This window comes from Peromyscus maniculatus, chromosome X, assembly GCF_049852395.1.
Source record: "Peromyscus maniculatus bairdii isolate BWxNUB_F1_BW_parent chromosome X, HU_Pman_BW_mat_3.1, whole genome shotgun sequence".
Classification (NCBI taxonomy): Eukaryota; Metazoa; Chordata; class Mammalia; order Rodentia; family Cricetidae; genus Peromyscus; species Peromyscus maniculatus.
Window position 1 is genome coordinate 123,999,410 of NC_134875.1, and position 21,074 is coordinate 124,020,483.

The window sequence follows — 21,074 nt, forward strand, 5'->3', positions numbered from 1 at the left end:
ATTAAGTTCCTTTTTATTCATAGCATACATACTTACATAAACAATGCAACACACACACACACACACACACACACACACACACACACACACACACACACACTATGCCATTTCAGGACAATTTAAAAAAAGTTCTAACCAACAGCATAGAGCACCAACCCAGAGACTGTTGTCAAGAAACATACAGGAGATAGTTATGGAGAGAAGGCTCAGCAGGTAACAGCACTTGTTGCTCTTGCAAAGGATCCAGGTTCAGTTCCCAGCACCCACATGGTTGTTCATAGCCATTTAAAATTCTAGGTCCAGGTGATCAGACACCTTCTGACCTCTGCAGACACTGGGCACACACATGGTGCACATACATAGATACAGGCAAAACACTTATACACATTAAAAATAATGTTTAAAAAAAAACCTTAAAAAAGAAAAAAGCCCCAAAAGTGACTGGGAAGGATATAGGATGGAGTAGGAATAGATCACTGTCTACAGAGTCAGGAGCAAAGTGGAAGGCCTACAACACCTGTTATAACAGGGCATAACATTTTGATAACAAGCCAATTTTGCTGTTTGCAGAAAGAGGACAGAAGGGTTATGAAAGTCAGGTGCCAGGGTGATGGGGCAGAGAAGGCTAAGTACCTGTGAGATTGCCCACTGGGCAGCAGCAATGGCAGTGCTGGCCACAGAGGCAGCATTGATGCGACTGCCTTCATTGGAGGCCATATCCCTGGGGAGGATAGTAGAAACTGGAAATGAAATGGGGAGCCCCAAGGTGGTGGTGGGGGATAAGCTGTAAGGGGCTTAGGTGGGGCTCTGACCTCTTAGAACCCTTGGCAAACTCCACGTTGATGGTCTTGCCATCGATGGTGAGCGGAGGGTGCAGGGCCTGCAGGATCTGCAGCAGCTGGGCTGCCTCCTATGGGTGGACCAAAGGGTCAGGCCCGGGGAGGCCCCCCGGCTCCATTGCCCCATTTCTAGATTGGTACCGCGGTGGGGGTGGGGTAAAAGGACCCTCCTCCCTACCCTGGGGGCCGGGACCATAGCTGCCCGGCCCCCCCCTGTGCCGCCCTCACCACGATGGTGGAGAGCTGGATGAAGGCGAAGCCTCGGTTCAGCTGGGTCTGCTTGTCCTTTATAACACGCACGTTGGAGGAGGACAGCACCGCATAGGGTGCTAGGGCCCCCAGGATGGAGTCCATGGTGCTGTGTGGGTTCAGGTTGCGCAAAATAATGGCTGTGGGAAAGGGCCCAGTGTTAGGATGCACCTCTCACAGTCTGCTCAGGGACCCAAGTTGCCTCTATGCTCATGTACCTTCTGCTTCCTCTCACCTCTTCCTCTCACCTAAATCTGCTTGTCAGTCCAAGTGCCAGCTCTGTCTCTCATCTGCTAGGAACCCTCTCATACATCCCCAAAATTAGTTTGCGGACAGTCCCTCCCTTGCTCTCTCTGTATCATGTGTTTATCCCCACACCAGGTAGAATCATTCCCCCCAATAAGGACAAGTTTTGTTCATTACCATTTCTCTGGTTTCAGAGGTCCCAGACCAGATGCCCTAGGGCATAGAGGAAGGAGGAAAGAACAACTGACTCACTGTCATTGGCGTTCTCGGAGCTTGGCTCTGAACCCTGTGACAGGGCTTGGGAGGTCAGTACTCCCTGGGCCTGGTAGGGTTGCGGCAGTGGGAGTAGGCCCTGGCTTAGTTCCCGCCCGCCCAGCGGCAGTGCCTGCTGATCCAGCCGGGTGCCAAGGGGCAGCTTCTGCTCTGCCTCTGTCGGGGATGGTGGGAGATAGGCTGGTGACAAAGGTGGAAGCTCCATGGCTGGTCACACTCCCCACCCCCCACACTGGCCCTTCATTCCTCTTGCCATTCCCAGTTAGTATGGCTCACCTGATTTGGGCACACCACATTTGAAGCACTTCTCACGCCGTTTGAAGTTCTGGACACCACACTGTGAGGCACAGGCCAGGTGGTCAGGGCTTTCCATGATATCCTCCAAATATGGGCCCACAGAACAACATAATAATCCCCAGGAAGGGAGCTTTTGTGGTCGGGGTGGCAGGAGTCTTCTGGGACTTTCATTATTATTTTCAATCCTGTGAATCTTCTCTGACAACTGGTTCCTAGTACCAGTCCTCTTATTTCAGCAATCAGCAACTCTCACATGTTACAGCAGTTGCTTCCCCCCCCCATCTTGTTGAGACTATCAAATCTCAGAATTGTATCCCATGATTCTTCTTCCTGAGATTTGCTTACCTAGCAGAAACTTTCACTGTTTCCCACTAGAAGATTTTGGTCAGATCCTTTCCATTCCTTCTTGCTAGGACTAGGTTGAATAAAACTACTTTTGATTTTTTTTCCCTTGGATATTCCAGCTACCAAGACCTTGTCCAGCTTCCATCACATTTTATCCCTGTTCCAGTCAGGTACTAAGCAGTGTGCCTGTGTTAGGCCCTACACCATGTGATCAGGACAGTCTGCTTAGACTGTGCTGTCAGGGGTTAGGAACAGAGATTAGGTGGAGGGGTCACAGGTCACTGGGCTGGGCAACACAGAATCGGGAAGGTTCAATCTGAGAAGCCCAGAGGTTTAGTTTTGCTGGGAAGGGATCTTAGTAGAGGGACTAAGAGACTTTCTACAGCTGGTGAAAGGGAACATGCAGAGATGAAAACCAAGGCTGGCAAGGGAAGATGTTGACAGTAAAAGGAAGACCTCATGCTAAAACTAGATGTTCTGAGAGTTGTAGACAGGGAAGGGAGGCATGCTCAGAGCTGGCTTTCAACTGCAACACCACAGGTGAGGGTGGAGAAAAAGGGATGAGGCTAGTGTAACGAGGAGGGCTCCATGGGAACTGGTTGGGAGGGTGCAGGAACTGGCATGAACTGTGAGAATGGCAAAGAAGGGAAGGTGGCTATTCTGAGATGGAAGTGACAGGATCTGGTAACCAAAAGACATGTGGGACCCAAAGGAGAGGAAAAAGAAAATATGAAAAAAGATGAAGATCCACTGTCACTTTGTCCCTCTCTTTCCAGAGGTTGAACACCTCCCCTGTATAAAGGTGACAGCTACCGCTCTCCCACTAGCCAGACTGCTTCTCAGGGAGAAGACAGGGTGCTCCACTAGCTCTCAGCCTTCTTATTAGATTTTGGGACTACCAGATAGCCCTGGTAGATGAGGCTGTAGAATCACAAAGCTGGCCTCAGGGCAGACCTAAGGCCACTTAGGGAACAGGAGGTGGCCCTGTGAGCTAAAGGCTCAAGTATGGTTCCACCTTTCTGAGCTTCAGCTTCCTCCTAGGGAATATGGTGGTGATCACACAACCTACAGGGTGGACCTTCAAGGCTTAATACTGACATGGCTGTGTCAGGGTAGCCTTTAAGGTTGAGTTACCCTCAGAACACTCTGTGCTTCTTTTCAAAGGTAACAACAGCTACTTAAGAGTTGAATGTGGTCCAGAAGTCCTTTTCTATGTTGCTCCCCTATCAACAGTTTCATTCTCTCAACAACTTAGTACTCACTCTCACCTCTTAAAGATGAGGAAAAGTGATGTACAGATAGGATAAGCACCTTGACCACCATCAAGACAGACCTGAGACAGTCTGCAAGCAACCTGGCTCTGAAGCCCATGGTCTACACACTGTAGTAGGCTTATGTTGTCACGGATTAGTCACTTATGCTATTATTTCTTTTAAGTCTACTAGGCCTTTAGGCCAGGCTGTGTTTGATGAGGGCAGAACCTTGCTGACTGGGGCTAGACAGCCTGTTTCCAAGACCACACTTCCTCTCACAGGCTCTGAGAGAGTGAGTTGCTGCTGCTCCTGCTAGGGCAGATTCTCCCCAGCACCAGCTGCCCACCCAGCCCTGTACCTTATTACATAGCCAGTCCTCATTGATCTTGGGCTTGGGGTCGCTGTAATGCATGGATACCTTCTGGCCCAGGATGTTGAGGGAATGCTGTGGGAAAAAGCAGAGCACAGTGAGGCCTAGGTAGCAGTGCCCCACGTACCGTTTCAGCAAAGGAGAAGAGAGTGAGCGAGCCCTTCAGCTGGATGGATGAGGGACAGGGAATGAAGGGAGTTTGGAGAACTGATGGAGGGAAGAAGGAACGGAGGGAGGGAGGGAAGGAAAGCACCACAGCTCTCAGGGCACAGCTGCTTATTGCTTACACACACACACACACACACACACACACACACACACACACACACACACACACACATACAATCTCTCTCTCTCTCTCTCTCTCTCTCTCTCTCTCTCTCTCTCTCTCTCTCTCTCTCTCTGGCACATAGTGCTTGGTTGACCAACGACTGCCGAGTTGGGAGTGCTCCCCCAGCTTGGTCTTGACAGTGCCAGGCCACACCCAGGGCCAGCACTACACGGGCTACACTGGGAACAAGGGGAGATGGGCAGGGAAGAGAGAGGAGGGGAGAGAAAAAGAGAAAGAGCGCACGAGCGCTAATGCTGGAAAAGGGGAAAAAGAAAGCCAATTTAACAGATGGAGGTTTCCCGCCATGAGGCCACCTTCCCAAAGTTGGCAGGGTCCTGGGCCCACCGCACTAGCCTACTGACCCGACCCACAGAGCAGGCCACAGGGTTGCCTCTGCCAGGACCCTCCACTTCACCACGGCTGCCCCTTCCTCCCCTGACACTTCTCTCCAGTGCTCTAAATCAGTGATAGGCTAGGGCTGGGTAGCCAGGTTAGACCCTTGAGTCTTGGAAGGTCCCAACGCAGTTGAGTTGGGATCCAGTGCCAGGCTAGGGGAGCCAGCTCCCTCCGTTGCAGACAGAGCACAGTTCCTTATTGAGAAGGTAGAGGTGGGGCCTCCTGTGGGTGGGGAGGGTGCTGTGAATGGGAGGGACCAGTGAATTGAGCCCAGCGTGTCAATAAAACTATTACACTTGACTGGAACTTTCAACCAAAAGCAGTGCTGTCCCTCTGCATGGAACTCAGAGGGCCAAATTCACATGCAGGAGAGAGCTAGCAAAACAAGTCTTGCTAGTTTGTGTGCCAACATCTATGTTCCCCAGTGGCAGGATTTCAGTGGTCCTGAGAGCACAACCAAGTTCTGGCTCTGCTGACTCGGGAGCAGAAGGGTCCCACCAGGGTGTGGGAAGCTATGGGAAGGAACCCACCCTGGCAGCTCTTTCTCTGAAAGCTCAGCCAGGAGAGGTGAGGGAGCGCTAGTGCCTAGCAGTAGGATGGGGCCAGGGGACGGTGTTGAGAGTGGGCCCCAGATGGGAAGCCCAGTGGGTAGTGAGAGATGGGAAGAGGAAATAGTGGGGGTCAGGAGGGGGGAGAAAGAGGGCAGGGGTATGGGACACAGGGCCACAGGGCAGGGAACTGTGTCCATAAGATTCAGGCGATGGGGAGCGCTCGATTATAAAGTAGTATTTGTTTGGGGGGGGGTTCAAGTGCGGCAAAGCAACCTGATTGGCTTCCATCCATCGTGTAGCGTCCTGCAAGTGACTAAACTCGACGAAGGCGAAGCCCCGGCTCTGACCTGGAGACAGCATTCAGATACAGACGCAGTGGGTTAGTCAACAGCTTTGGACACACGGCGTTCCCGGGGGCAGAACCCGAGGGGAGAGGACCAGGGGCAGAGAGGGAAAGGGGAAGAGGAGAAAGGAAGAGAAAAAGTGATCGGAGAGAGAAAGAACAGGGAAGATAGGAGTCAAGGTAGATGGCTGGGAAGGGCAGGAAGGAGGGAAAAGGGAAGGGGAGAAAATAAGAATAGGAGAGTCAGATCAGGATAGGAAACATATATCCCAACTGTGCAGTGAGATGGGAGGCTCAGGCAGACTTGCCTAGCCAGCTTGGGGTGACAGATGGAGAATTGAGAGGGAAGGGATACATGGAGAGATGTGTCTCTAGAAGAGGAGGTTGCTTTGACTCCATATAGGCCAAAGCAAATAGTTCATGGGCAAGCCTAGAGCAAGGCCAGGAGGATTACTGGAACAGGTGTTTAATCAAAAGAGCAAAAGAGAAGCCAGGCTAAGTTGGTCTGTGAGGCTATTATGGGGGAGAAGGGTGTTCCTGGCCAGTACATAGGAAACCAGGGGGTGGTTAGGAACACAATCTCATCTTAACCTTAGTGTAGGTACAGGGGGGTGGGGGATAATCGCTAGAGAACCACATCAGGGCCACAGTGGGAAGACTATAACCACTGACAGTCAAGATTCTCCTAAATAGGCAGATGGTGGCTGGAGCTGGCCAAGAGGACGTTACAGGTAAGAATCAGCAGGTGCCTAGGAGAAATGTCCAAAGCCACTGAGAGGCCATACCTGGGATGCCTCCTTAGGGAAAGAAACACAGATTCTGTCAGTGAATGGTACAGCTAGAGTAAAACAGAGCAAGACCTACATGTCACTGAGACAGACTCCAGGCCTGGCCAGGGCCTTGGGGCTTACGGTTCTGGGAAAGTAACTCCTTCAGAGGTAATGATGAAAGGAGGCTTTGAATGTGGTGGGTCTAGAGGGCATGCTTGATCTCCAAAAGAATCGCCATCAGGATGCATGGGAGGATGGAACAGTATACGGGGGGTGGGCAAAGGAAGATGGAGATAGGGAGGAGGTGTAAGGAGGAGAGAGACTGAGATGGAAAGAGAAGCCCAGGCAGAGTGAGGCCCCACTGTGCCTGCCTTGGGGAGCCTGGGCAGTGGTCCTGCAGAGACAATTCCACCCACCCTGCTAAAACCTCAGGCCAGCTCCAAGCAGCCTGCAAGAGGGAGGGAGGGAAGGAACAGGCGAGGCCAGAAAGTTCTGGCTGCTCCTTAGGATATACTTTCGATGAGAGCCATCCCTTGCCTCCCCTCTTGGGACATATGGGTGGGTCCATGTGAGACCTACTTTTGGTTAGAGGCTGTCAAAGTGATGTGGAGGAGACCAAGGGGCAGAGGAAGGAGAAGGAAGTATATGTATTAGTAAGGGTCACCGCCTCAGATACTCAGAGTCCCAAAGAAGAGGTTTTCCAGAGCATGGCTCTGGCCTTGCCCCCGGGGAATAGTCGCTCAGCCCAGAGCTGCATCCCCTTCAGGACAGCCCCCCCTGTAGAGGCTGCTGGCTGGAGCTGTGAGAGTAGGGGATGGGAGAGAAAAAGAGGGTACCCCCCAAGCTGCCCATTCCCAGCTATGGCAGGAAGGGGAGTAGGGAGGGGAAGAGGGAGGGGAAGGCAGAGGCAGAAGGGAGATTTGGAGGCTGAGGCTGGCCAGCAGAAGGGGAGGGCACTGGGAACGAAAGCTCACCTGAGGATTTGTTCCGCATCAGCCGGACCTCCCGTGCTTGGACACCATGGGACTGCAGCTGGCCACGGATCTGTTCAGGAAATAAAGAAGTGGGATAGGTTTAGCAAAGAAAGCAGCTAAGTATATGAGGCCAAAACACAGGCACACACAGACACACACACCCTCCTCTGCCTCTTTCAAAGATTCCCCCAGTAACAACAACTGCAACCCACACTAGTACTCAGTCTTGCTTCCAGCCCTAGACTCGCAGAAAGTGAGTCAAACAAAAAGAGAAACATAGTACAGGGTAAAAGATGGCAGCAAGATGATCCCCAGGGGCACAAAGACAACAGGAGAGCAAGTGAGGCAGCAAGTCAGGAATGGTGGGCAGGGTGATCTGACAAAAGGCTTAGTAGTAGCGACGGAGCATAGAAGCTGGAATGCAATTCTTGTTCATCACAAAGGAATTACTCCCTCTCCTTGACTTGCACTGAAGGCTACCTACGACACAGAGAAGTACAGAGCCATTTCAGCCATGTGAGGAGGAGAAACTTAAGACAAAAAGGCATGGTGGTTGATCTGGAAAGCTTTCTCAGTGAAATGAACCTGAGGGATACTACGGAGGCAACTTAGGACCCCAGGTGAAGCAGTCTCTAGGCTGGCAGTACCTCTTTTTGTAGATGAGGAGTTTATGCCAGATACTTAGTGGGGAGAACAACCTCTGCTTTTGGGCATCAGCCCTCCATCAGGGTAATGGACAAAAAATTAAGCCTCATGCACATAGGTATGCAGGAAGATGAAAAGTAAAGATACACAGATCTTATCAAGACTCATATCAGGAAAATAACAAGAACATGAGCTCTGGGGTCCAGCAGTCCAGGTTTAGATCCCAACTCTACTCTGCCACCTGCTGGAACATGAAGTAAGTCACTGCTGATTGGCTTTGGGCTATGTGGGACTGACTGACTATAACTCATACCTTCTAGAAAGAGCCTGGCACATGGCCTACCCTACCATAAAACCTCAGGTAAAAATGTCAGCAATCAGCTTGATTCTAGAAGGATTTCTTCGGTGGGATTACTACTGTCACAAAATAGGCAGCTAGCAGGCTTTCAGGGAAGTACTGCTCAGAGAACTGACTGGGGCTGAGGGCAGCAAGGGGTTCAAGGATCAGGGAGGCTAGTCAAAACTCTAGCAATATACTCTTGGATTTCGAGTGTGGCTTGCCATAAGACATCCGCATGAGAAGGAAATGAGTGAAGAGAGGAAGATGGAAGGCAGAGAATGTCACAAAGGCAAACAGGGTCAAGAAGCTATCAAGAGCCACCTATGGGGTAGCTGTGGCCAGGCTGTCACTGCTGACAAAAGGGGAGGAATATAGAATTTCAGAAAAGCCCATGAGCCCTAACATCTCACTGTCATGGGTCTCTGCCACAAGAATATCTAACACTGGGCCTGGCCCTCTATTCACATATACGAAAAGGGTAAAAGCCAATGGAATGTGCAGGAGGGATGCTCTTCTCTCATACCCACCAGCACCAGACACCCACAGCTACTGCCCCTAGACTAAGCCAGCCTGTCTGCTGCCTTCACCCTTCCAGACCAGGAACTGATGGGGCCCATCCCAGAGGATGGATAGTACGGGGGGACAGGAGCTGGTGGGGGAGAAGAGAGGGAAGGTGCTGTGGTTGGTTGCAAAGGATGGTGGAGAAAAGCTGAGGGCCCTGAAGAAGACCCAGCCTGGCCTCCTGCTCTGCCACCTGCCCAGAGCCATTGGGGGGGCACGTACATCATCCTCAGTGGCTGCCTGTGGCAGCATCCTCAGCATGACGATGTTACTGGCCTTCTCCTCCTCCTCCTCCTCATCCTCCTCCTCATCCTCCTCCTCCTCCCCTTGCTCGGTCCGATAGTCCTGGTCCCGATAGTCGCCGTCTCTGGGGAAGCCTGGCGGGCCAGTGGGACTGTGCCTGTGCCGCCGCCGCCGCCTACGCTGAGTCTCGGAGCCCGGGGAGGCCTCGTAGGAATCCTGGCCGACAGAATAAGATGAGAGACACCAGACGGGCAGTCAGTCTGGGTGGGCCTAGTGGCTGGCCAATGGCTCTCTGAGACAGGCAGGCTCTGAAAGCCAGGGGTGGGCAGGCGGGCTCCGGTTAAAGGCTCAGGCAGGCAGGGTGGGTAGGCCTTGGACTGTGGCCTTTTTAAGGCTGCAAATGTTCCACAGGATACTTTGGGGAACTGCCTTCAAAGAATGGCAGTATTGGTGTGGAGGAGGAACTCCCAAAGGCAGGCTGACAAAAAACACAGCTTAAGCCTCCTTGGGATAAACTAGCCTGAATTCAGCAAACTAGACTTTGCCTTCAATTTCTTCCCTTTTCTTCCTTTGCCAGCTCAGCTGGTATGTGTACAATTGTTTACTGTGCCATTGAAAAACACCTGTCTCCTATAGTTCCCAGCCTAAGATTAGGCCCTGGAACCAAGCCAGCAGTTTTAGGAACAGTTTCAGATATGGGTCAGAGGCAGCCAGCAGAAGTTGGTGGGCTACTATGCTTCCCCTTGGTTCTTGTTCCTCAACCCTAACAAAGTCTCTGTTCACTATCAGTTTCTTTCACAATACAGTGCAGTTGCTGATTCTTAACTGTTGTCAATCTACTAATTTCAATACTAAGCAGCTCAGGCCTAAGCCTACACCCTCCTACCTGCACAGGACAGGTCCAGACAATTGGATGCTGTATTCTATACTTGTCAATGATCTCTTCCCAGGGTCCACTGTATCCATGGAAACATTAAGAGTCACTGCTCAAGAGCAGGCAATGGAGAAGCCTGGATGCCTATAGGCCCTGGCTAACCAAACAAAGCTGGTGGTCTACCAAGGGAATCTTCAAATAGCCCCCCACCCAGAGGGTAGAGGATAGTTCAAATACAATTCCTCCCCAGGGCTGGGCTTACAAGTGTAACCTTTCCATCCTACTAGACAGAGAGCTGCCTGTCTACCTGCTTGTATCAGGTCTTTGGTCCCCTCAGACTGGAGTTCTCTAAGGCAAGGGTGTTTCTAGCCCTCAGATGTGGGCTCTCTCATGGCAAGCATCATGACTCACCCTTTAGGCTAGAGGACTAGTCCCACACGGAACTGGCTTCCCCAGAGGACCTTTCCTTCCCTTCTGTCTAGAGGTTTTGTCAAGACCAGGAACACCCAGTATTAGCTTCCCAGAGTTGTTTGGCTTGGATGATATTCTGTTCTTAGGCTGTCTTCCTAACCCTAGATGCTGGATCCCACAAAAGAGATCCTTTTGAGTGCCCTAAATTGGTAGGGACAGGCAGTATAGTGCTTACAGTGAACCAAAGGCCAACACTGAACACCAGGGAAGAAGGGAAAGAAGTAGTGGCTAGGAGCCCTGAGAAATACAGACTGAAGCAGTGTGGAAGCCAGGGAGACCCAACTCAGAAGAGCCCTCAGAGAAGGAGCAGGGACAGACCCTCCCCTAAGTGACACAAAGCAACTGAGCAATCCAAAGGCACAGGAGCAGAACACTGCTTACACCTGGTGCTGCAGCCAGACACACAGGCCTTTCAGGAGCATTGCCTCCAAGGCCTGGCTTTGCCCTCACCTCTGCACTTTGCTCTTCAGATGAGTCGTCATACTCATGTTTGCCCTCCTGACTGCCATACTCTCGGGGGTATGAGCGGTAGTCCATGTCTCTATAATCATGGTCCCGGCTGCGGTTCTCTCCATCATCCTGTGAGCGATCAGTGGCTCCATAGCGGCCAGTCCTATCACCACGACCACCTCTAGGAAAAGAAGGATAGGGATTAGAAGATTATTCTTCCCCAAAGGCTCAAGATGTGAGAGTTATCCCACAACCCTCTCTCTAGAACCTCAGTCCCACTCCCCAGAAATGGACTCTGAAAAATCCCACTCCACTGCATGGACTAACTACTACATGCTCTTAAAGCCAACCCACTTATCTTCATCCCTTCCTCACCTCTGGTCCACATGTATCTCAAGTTTTCTGAATGGATTCCTCACCTCTATATAGGCTTCTCCCAGTTCTGTCTCTGTACCCAAAATCCCAAATATGAGTATTCTCTAAAGTAAAGTCAATCAACCCAACCATGTCATTCAATTTAATGATTTCCTCTAAACAAACAGATAAAACACCCAAATTTTCATCAAGATCTCACCCAGCCTACAAGGTAAGGTCTCTGCAGACCTATCCCTGTATACTCTATGCATGCCACTCTACCCACTTCACAGCCATCTTGCTAGAACTGGCAGGTCTTCAGTTAAAATTTCTCCAACTGTGAGGATCTTATAGAGGACCCAGATTGGGCAGCCCATAACCCCAGCTCCACTGTCCTCTTCTGGCCTCTGATGGCATATGAATTCATATGTGCATACTCCCACACAGACACATACACATAATTAAAAATAAAAAATTTTCTCCAATTATAGTTAACTGTAAAATAATTATCTCAAAGTTGATTTAATTTGTCAATCTTTGATGAGTTAAGAGATTACTACAGGGACTATGGGTATAGCTCAATGGTAGAGTGTTTGCCTAATATAGGAAAATTGATGACTTCCATCTCAGACATTGGGGAAAATTACTAGGGGTAGTCCCAGCTGCTCAAGACTCTGAGGCAGGCTTGAGCCTAGGAGTTCAGGATTAGCCTAGGCAACATAGCACCTAAAAACACATTGGTTGTAGATGTAGTTCAGTAGTGCACAGGCTCAGCATGCAGACGACCCTAGGTTCTATTTCCCACGTCACAAAAAGTTAAATTACTTAATGGTGAGTTCTAGGAAATGATGGCCCATGCCTGCTGAGTCCTTATTTCTATCTTATTCCTTAATACAGTGTATAGGACTCAGTGGGTAATAACAATCAAGTATCTTATGGCAGGTATACCTATAATCCCAGCACTTGAGAGGTGGAGGCAGGAAGATCAGGAGTTCAAGGTTAGCCAAGGTACAAAATGAGTTTAAGGTTACACGAGACCCTGTCCTTAAAAAAGGAAAAAGTATTTTAAAAAGAATCAACCCACTGGGCAGTGGTGGCACACGCCTTCGATCCCAGCACTCGGGAGGCAGAGGCAGGCAGATCTCTGTGAGTTCGAGGCCAGCTTGGTCTACAGAGCGAGATCCAAGACAGGCACCAAAACTACACAGAGAAACCCTGTCTCGAAAAAAAAAAACCCAAACCAAATCAAACCAAACCAACCAACCAACAAACAAAAGAATCAAAACATGTTCATTTAAAAAGAAAATATACTGCTATGGCTGTTTAGCTTAGTGGTAGACCACCCACAAGACCCTGGATTTAATACCCAGCACTGAAGAAGAAAATAAAGGTGTAAAAAAGAACATGGTCAAGCAAGAACCAGACCCCACAGAAGAATGCAACAAGATTCCATTTATGAGCAGTAACAATACTTGAGTGCCCACTGACACCACTTTTTTTTTTTCGTTTTTTTGAGACAGGGCTTCTCTGTGTAGTTTTGGTGCCTGTCCTGGATCTCACTCCATAGACCAGGCTGGCCTCGAACTCAAAGATCCACCTGGCTCTGCCTCCTGAGTGCTGGGATTAAAGGTGTGCGCCACCACTACAGGGTTTTTGGTATTTATCTCAGGTTGGTATTTATCTCAGGTTGACTCACTATGTAGCCAAGACTAGCTTGGAACTCATGGTCCTCCTTTCTAAGCCTCTTAAATACTAGAATTACAGGCATGGACCACCATGCTAGCTTCGATAAAAAATGTAAATGGAAGAAATTAAACCATAATAGAAAAAGGGGGGAAGAGGACCAGGTGTAGTGTCATATGCCTACAATCCCAGCCCTCAGGAAGTTAACAAAGGAGAATCTAAATTTTGATGCCAATTTGGACTATATGAAAAAAGGGGGGTGGGGCGGGGTGGAATAGGGACTTGAGAGACATGGCTTAGCAGGTAATGGTTGGTGCTTAGTGTCCAACAATGCAAGCTTGACAATGAGTTTGATTCCTAGAACCTACAGGAAGGTGAAAGGACAGAACCAACTCACAAAGTTGTCTTCTGACCATCATACTCACACCGAATAATATAAAAACAAACAAACAAATGGGTGGGGATATAGCTCTATGTTAGATCGCTTCTGTGCCATGCACAACACCTTAGCTATAAATCAGAAAAAGAAAAAAGTAAATTAGAAAAAAAATTCATAATCTTTTATATGTTCTACTCACTGAGCCAAATCCCTTAGACCTATACCTTTAAATGGGAAAAATTAATAACCCAAACCCCAAGGCATAGAAAAAAAAAGATCATTCAATTAAACTATATAAAAATAAAATACTGCCGGGCGGTGGTGGTGCATGCCTTTAACCCCAGTACTTGAGAGACAGAGCCAGGCGGATCTTTGTTTGAGTTTGAGGCCAGCCTGGTCTACAAAGCAAGTTTCAGGATAGGCTCCAAAGCTACACAGAGAAACCCTGTCTTGGAAAAACAAACGAACAAACAAAAATACTTAAGCTTGGAAAAATCCAGAGACCCACAAACAATCACAAGTAATATTAAAAGATAAACAATACAAGGAGCTATAGGTGCAGCTCTATGGTGACTAGCACACACAAAGGCCTAGGCTCTGTACAGCACCGAAAATAAAGAAAATGAACGAGTGCAAGCAAGCAAATTGGGAGTGGTGGCAGTGTATGCTGTAATCTCAGGACTCAGGAGACTGACGAAGGAAGATTAGAAATGTTGAGGCCATTTTGAGATACAGAGGGAAACCATGAATCAAACAACAACAACAAAAAAACAAACAAGTAAATAAATACAAAAGAAGAAAACATAGCACCAGTGATAGTGATTAACACCTAATTAATAGTAATAGCAGCACTCAAGGAAGCTGAGACAGGAGGATCACAAATTCAAGGCAAGCTCAGACAATTCAGTAACAAAAAGTCTGGGGACATAGCTCAGTGGCTGAAATATATCCTGAGCCCTTACCCACTGCTGAGTTGGGATGTTTTGTTTTCTTGCTATAAAAGCTCTTCACATGTTCTAGATAGGAATCCCTTACCAGATGCATGATCTGTAGATATGTTCTCCCATTCTGTGGGGTTTCTTTTCATCGATAGTGTCCATTGATCTGAAAGTTTCTAATCTTGATGAAGTCAAACTTATTTTGAAATATTTTTTGATTTACAAGAGTTCAAAGATAACACTTGTATACCCTCTGCCTAGCTTCCCCTAATACTTAGAGAACTTAAGTCAACTAAACAAGACTTTATTAGGATTCCACCAATTTTCTCGTACCAGTCTGTCTCTTTGTAAAATTTATTTTTAGTTTTAAAGTGTATGTTCATGCATGTATACATGTGAGTGCAGTTGCGAGTGGAGGCCAGAGTGTCAGATTTCCCTGCAGCTAGAGTTAAAGGTGGTTGTGAGCCACCCAACATGGGTGCTAGGGAACTGAACTCAGGTTCTCTGGAAAAGCAGAAGCGTACTGAGCCATTTGCAATATGTCTTGTTTCAAGGATATCAAAGCCTTCTCTGGCCTATGAAAGATTCCCTCCCACCCCCCGACATAGGGTTTCTCTTTTATAGTCCTAGAACTCACTTTGTAGACTAGGCTGGTCTCGAACTCAGCAATCTGTCTGCTTCTGCCTCTTGAGTGCTGAGATTAAAGATGTGCACCAGCACTGCCCAGTCTCTGAAAGGTTCAAAATATGTATGTATGTATATATGTATGTATGTATGTATGTATGTATGTATGAATGTATGTATGTATATATTATATCTATATATCTTTGTAGTTTATCTTTTTTCTGAGACAGTTTCTCTGTGTGACCTTGGCTGTCCTGGAATTCGCTCTGTAGACCAGGCTGGCCTCGAACTCAGAGATCCGGCATGCCTCTGCCTCCAGAGTGCTGGGATTAAAGGCGTGCACCACCACTGCCTGGCATCTTTCTTTCTTTTTAAGGATAGTAATGATTTTGTTTGAAGTGATTTCTTTTTGGTCTTTTTTTAAAGATTTATTTATTTATTTATTTATTTATTTATTTATTTATTTATTTATTTATTTATTATGTATACAGTGTTTTGTTTGCATGTATCCCTGCCAGAAGAGGGCACCAGATCTCATTATAGATGGTTGTAAGCCACCATGTGGTTGCTGGGAATTGAACTCAGGGCCTCTGGAAGAACAACCAGTGTTCTTTGCCTCTGAGCCATCTCTCCAGCCGTTGAAGTGATTTCTTAATTAGACTTGAGGTTATGGGGTTTTGTTTTGTTGAGAAACAACAAAAGTGAGAAGCCCTTCTGATTCTATACTATCAAGCAGCAGCAGCATTACTTATCTCAGGCGACGTTGACCTTGATCAATAAGGTGGTATTTATCATTTTTCTTAACCCACAAAAATTCTGGTAGAGTACCTGTGTAGTAGCATACATGAAACCCTCAGTTTGGTTCCTACGTAAAAACTAGGCATGGTAGTTCATGTCTACAAATTCAGCACTTGGGAGGCAGAGGACCGGAAGTTCAAGATGATTCTTGGCTTCATGGGAATTTGAAGCTGACCTAGGCTAGAGAACCTATCTCAAAAAAAAAAAAATCCTATTTTTCCTTTCTCCATACTCTACTGTTTAATTTAGATGAAAGTCACTAAAACCAGCCCACACTCAAGAGAGGAATTAAGTTGTTTCTGAGTGAGAAGAAATATCTATGTACCTATCTTATTTAGAATCTATCTTATTTGGAATGTTTCTTCGTTCCCTCCCTCCCAGAATTCTTTTCTTTTTCTTTTTTGAGACTGGGTCTTACTATGCAGCCCCGACTGACCTGGAATTCACTATGCAGACCAGGCTGGCCTCAAACTCAAGAGATTCACTTGCCTCTGCTTCCTGAGTGCTGGAATTAAAGGCATATGCTATCATGCCTGGCCTTGGAATGTTTCTATAAAGAAGATCTGTGACAGAGCCTTTTGTTAATATAAAACTTTTTTGTGCTTTTGATAATTTCATACATGTATACAATATATTTTGATCACACCCATCCTCCACTTCTCCCTAACTCCTCTCGATCCACCTAACCCTCCCAATTTCATGTCCTCTCTCTTTTTTTCAATAGCCCACCGATTCCAATTTGTACTTATACGTGACCACTAGAGAGTGGTCAACCTATCAGAGGCCACCCTTTATAGCACATCAACCCTCTCCCTTCCCAAAAAGCCATCAATTGCTAGTAGTTCTCAGCTAGCCACAACCTACAACACTTTTTTTGTTTTTTTTTTTTTTTTGAGACAGGGTTTCTCTGTAGCAACCCAGAACATTTTTTTTTTGGGGGGGGGAGAAGGAGGGTCTTTTTAATGATTAAAAATAAGTATAGAAGTTTGAATACATATACCACCTGGATCACATGTAATATGAAATCTGAAACAGGATAAATGAGAAACAACACTTTACTGTATGTGAATATTGGTGAAATAGTACAACCCAGAACATTTTTAACACAGAAGACTTAAAGAAGTTCAATGTTTGATAAAACCACACACACACACACACACACACACACACACACACACACCACACACACACCACACACACACACACACACACACACACACACACACACACACACACGGAGGGGGGAGATTTAGTATAAAAAGTTATGTTTCAAATTAAGAAGGCAATTGACAGCGCCCGATTGGACTAAGAGAGCCTTTGTCCAGTGACTGATGGAGGCAGATGCAGAGATCCACGGGCAGGCGCCAGGCTGAGCTCTAGGGATCCAATCAATGAGAGAGAGGAGGGATTCTGCAGGTGGGGGAACGTCGAGATCATGATAGAAAGACATGCAGAGATGACCAGCCACACTAGAGGAAGCCCATGAACTGTGGACTGGTGGCTGTGGAGCCCCCATGGGACTGCACTAGGCTCTCTGGACACAGAAGATGGTTGTTGGGCTTGAACTGTTTGGGGGGCACCAAGGCAGGGGGATCAGGATCTGTCCCTGGTGCATGGGCAGGCTTCTGGAACCCGACACCTTGCACAGACTTGGTGCAGTGGGAAGGGGCTTGGACCTGCCTAGGCTCAGTGTGCTGGGCTCTGCTGACTCCAAATCAAGGGGGGGCCTTGATTTAGGGGATGTGGGGATGTGGGGTAGCTTGGGAGGGAGGGCTGGGGGATAGGAGGAGGGAGGAGGTGGGAACTGTGGTTAGTATGTAGAGTGAGTAGAAAATTTCTTAATAAAGAAAAATGAAAAAAAAAGGCAATTGACTAGTCAAAAAATAATAGTATCTATCAATAAATAGTATCTAGTCAATAAATAATAATAGCTATCTGGTCTAGGGAACAGCAAGTTATAATCAATGGGTCAAATATAGTCTTTTTATTCACTTTTTATTTTTTTATTCACTTTTTAAATTTTCTAAGACAGGATCTCACGTAGCCCAGGATAGAATTGAACTTTTGATCCCCCTGCCTCAGTCTCCAAAGTGTGAGAATTAGAGGTATGTCCCACCTCTGGAGAGGCTGAAACAGAGGATTATGGGTTTGAGACCACCCTGGATTACACAGTAAGAGTCTATCAAAAACAGGAAGCTGGATGTGGTGAGGCATATCCCCCCCCCCCAGACAGGGTTTCTCTGTGTAGCTTTGCGCCTTTCCTAGAACCTGGAAGTCACTCTGTAGCCCAGGTTGGCCTCGAACTCACAGAGATCCACCTGGCTCTGCCTCCTAAGTGCTGGTATTAAAGGCGTGTGCCACCACCGCCTGGCTAGGTGAGGCACATCTTTAATCCCAGCACTTGGGGGGCAGAGGCAGGCCAATCTCTGTTAAGTCTGAGTCCAGTCTGGTCTATATAGAGACCAGGTCAGCTAGAGTGCCAGGACAGCCAGAACTACATAGAGAGATCCTGTCTCAAAAAAACAAAAATAAACAAACAACAACAAAATCAAGTCTACCCCAGCAAGACCAAATCTTGAGGGCTTAGTGGTTAAGAGAACTTGCTGCCCTTGCAGAGGACCTAGGATCGATTCCCAGTATTATATGGAAGTTCAATCTATCTGTAACTCCAGTTCCAGGGGATCTGATACCCACTTCTAGCCTCTGCAGGTACCAGGCACACACATGGTACACAGACATATATACAGGTAAAACACTCCTATACCTTAATTGTTTTTTTAAAAAGAGACCAAATCCAGAAGTTTTAAAACAAAAAACAAAACAAAAAAAAACAAAACGGCACAGCAACAAACCCCATGAATCTATATGACTTTGTAAAAGTTAAAAATAGATAACATGAAAAAAAATGAACTTGGAAGTGTGAGATGTGTGTGTGGCAAAATGAGACTCTAGTTGATAGATAATTGAAAGAATTTACAGTGAATGCCTATGTGCTTGAAATTTCATAATAAAATATTAGAAAAACAAAGTATCAGCTGGGCATGATCCATGCCTATGGGGTGTGTGTGTGTGCACTTGAGGAAATAGCTCAGGTAGTAAAATGCTTGCTGAATAAGCATCCAGGACCTGTGTTTAATGTCTAACACTCATATAACAAGCCAAGTAGCAAAGGAGAGGAAGATAAGATCCCTAGATTTCACTGCCACCTGCTGGGCATAGTGGCAGAGGTTAAAGCCAGCCTGGTCTACATAGTGAGTTCCAAGACAGCCAGGGGGCTATGTAGAGAGGCCTGGTCTCAAACAAAACAAAACAAATCAAAAACAATGTAGGGCCAGAGAGATGGTGGCTTCTTGGGTAAGGCACCTAACACCAAGCCTGATGACTTGAGTTTGATCTCCAGAACTTATATGGTATTTTCTCAATTGACTCCTTTCTGCAAGTTGTCCTCTGGACTGCCACCTGTGTGTCATGGTACACGTGGAAGCATACACAGACACACACACACACACACCAAAAACAAGGTAGGTGGTTCCTGAGAACAATGCTCAAGATTGACCTCTGGCTTACACATATACACCTGCACATGACTGGACATGTACACACATAAATACGCACACACTCACTAAAGACGGGGGAATAGCAAGTGGTAGAACTCTTGCCTAGCATACTCAAGGTTCTGGATTCTCTCCCTAGACTGCAAAAACAAACAAGGCCCAGATGCCTTTTTTTTGTTTTTCGAGACAGGGTTTCTCTGTGTAGCTTTGCGCCTTTCCTAGATCTCACTCTGTAGACCAGGCTAGCCTCGAACTCACAGAGATCCGTCTGCCTCCCGAGTGCTGGGATTAAAGGCGTGTGCCACCACTGCCTGGCCCCAGATGCCTTTAAAGGTAAGTTCTACTACATTTCAAGGTAAGAATAGCTATTTCTTTCTTTTTTTTTTTTGGTTTTTCAAGACAGGGTTTCTCTGTGTAGCTTTGCGCCTTTCCTGGGATTCGCTTGGTAGTCCAGGCTGGCCTCGAACTCACAGAGATCCGCCTGCCTCTGCCTCCCGAGTGCTGGGATTAAAGGCGTGCGCCACCACCGCCCGGCTCTGACCATCTAACCCTGGGTGGCCTGGAACTTGCTATGTAGACCAGGCTGGCCTTGAAGTCACAGAGACTTGCCTGCCTCTACCTCAGAAGTGCAAAGATTAAAGGCACGCACTACCACACTAGTAACTCTCACACAAGTTTCTCCCAAAACAGCAAAGATTGCCTAATTTATACCATGAGGCTACCTTGTTTCCAATGCCAACACTACACAGATATAAACAACCAAACTAATACAATAGCTAACTAAACCTAGTAGTCTTAAAATAACACTGCTGGTGAGGAAATGGATAACAGTGAGCCTTCATAGACTGTGGTTGGGAAAGTAAACTAGCCCATTTACTATGAATTCTGTATGGAGGCTCCTCAGAAACTCTCAAATGACCCAGCTTTATCACTGCTGTGTATTTACCTGAAGGACTTTAAGCCAACAAATCAGAGACATTTATACACTAATGTTTATTGCAGATTATTCACAACAGCTAAGTTATGGAACCAACCTAGGTGTCCAACAACAAAGGAACGGGTAAGGAAATTGTGCTTTATACACATAATAACAATTTCTCCAGCCACAAAGAATGAAGTTAGGCCTTTTTCAAGACTTGGGTGCAACTGAATAAAGACATATTAAATGAATTGAGCCAATCTCAGAATAACAGACATAATGTTTTCTCTATGGTCCCTATATTTTATATAGATACATAAAATCATGCACATATTTAACACGAAAGTAGAAGCAAAACTGTCTGAGAGAATAAAACAGACTAACATGAAAAATATACCTGTATTAAAATGACCTTATGTGACAGTACTATGAACGATGACTACACATAATAATTTTCTAAAGAATGAAAAAACCTAGCAGGGCTTTTTAATTTAAAAATTTATTATTACTATATGTGTGCATAATGTATGTGTGTAGGCACACGGGCCACAACATGCATACAAAAGTCAGAGGACAACTTTGGTGAATTTGTTGTCTCCTTCAAGCTTTATATGGGTTCCAGAGAATTGAACTCAGGTCTCCAGGTCTGTGCAGTAAGTGCTTCACTTGCTGCACCATCTTGTTGGCACCCAAATCAAGCAGCTTTAAAAACATACACAAACCCAGCTAGGTATGATAGCACACACCTTTAATCTCAGCACTTGGGAGGCAGAGGTAGGTGGATCTCTGTGAATTTCAGGACAGCCAGAGTGAGTGAGAGTGAGTGAGTGAGTGAGTGAGTGAGTGAGTGAGGAGAGTGAGTGAGAGCGAACAAGAGAGAGCGTGCACGCGCGCGCGCACAAGAGAGAGAGAGAGAGAGAGAGAGAGAGAGAGAGAGAGAGAGAGAGACAGAGACAGACAGACAGACAGAGACTGACTTTGTCTCAAAAACAAAACAAAAAACA

General features: G+C 47.0%; 1 protein-coding gene across 12 annotated transcripts in view; it reads right to left on the reverse strand.

The window, feature by feature from the left end:
• Positions 1 to 21,074, reverse strand: part of Rbm10 (RNA binding motif protein 10) — a 35,239-nt gene that overhangs the window by 5,938 nt on the left and 8,227 nt on the right. For 2 of the 12 annotated variants that reach the window (XM_076562138.1, XM_006991410.4), the window contains exons 3-12: positions 10,822 to 11,002; positions 9,006 to 9,242; positions 7,238 to 7,307; positions 5,424 to 5,497; positions 3,861 to 3,947; positions 1,884 to 1,944; positions 1,587 to 1,763; positions 1,068 to 1,228; positions 813 to 910; positions 634 to 721 (exon numbers count right to left, since the gene is read on the reverse strand). In XM_076562138.1, the coding sequence (XP_076418253.1) occupies positions 634 to 721; positions 813 to 910; positions 1,068 to 1,228; positions 1,587 to 1,763; positions 1,884 to 1,944; positions 3,861 to 3,947; positions 5,424 to 5,497; positions 7,238 to 7,307; positions 9,006 to 9,242; positions 10,822 to 11,002 (1,234 nt within the window). Of the gene's footprint in view, positions 1 to 633; positions 722 to 812; positions 911 to 1,067; positions 1,229 to 1,586; positions 1,788 to 1,883; positions 1,945 to 3,860; positions 3,948 to 5,423; positions 5,498 to 7,237; positions 7,308 to 9,005; positions 9,243 to 10,821; positions 11,003 to 21,074 lie in introns of all 12 variants that reach the window. The other 10 variants (XM_016009675.3, XM_076562141.1, XM_006991408.4 and 7 more) reach the window with 7 other exon arrangements.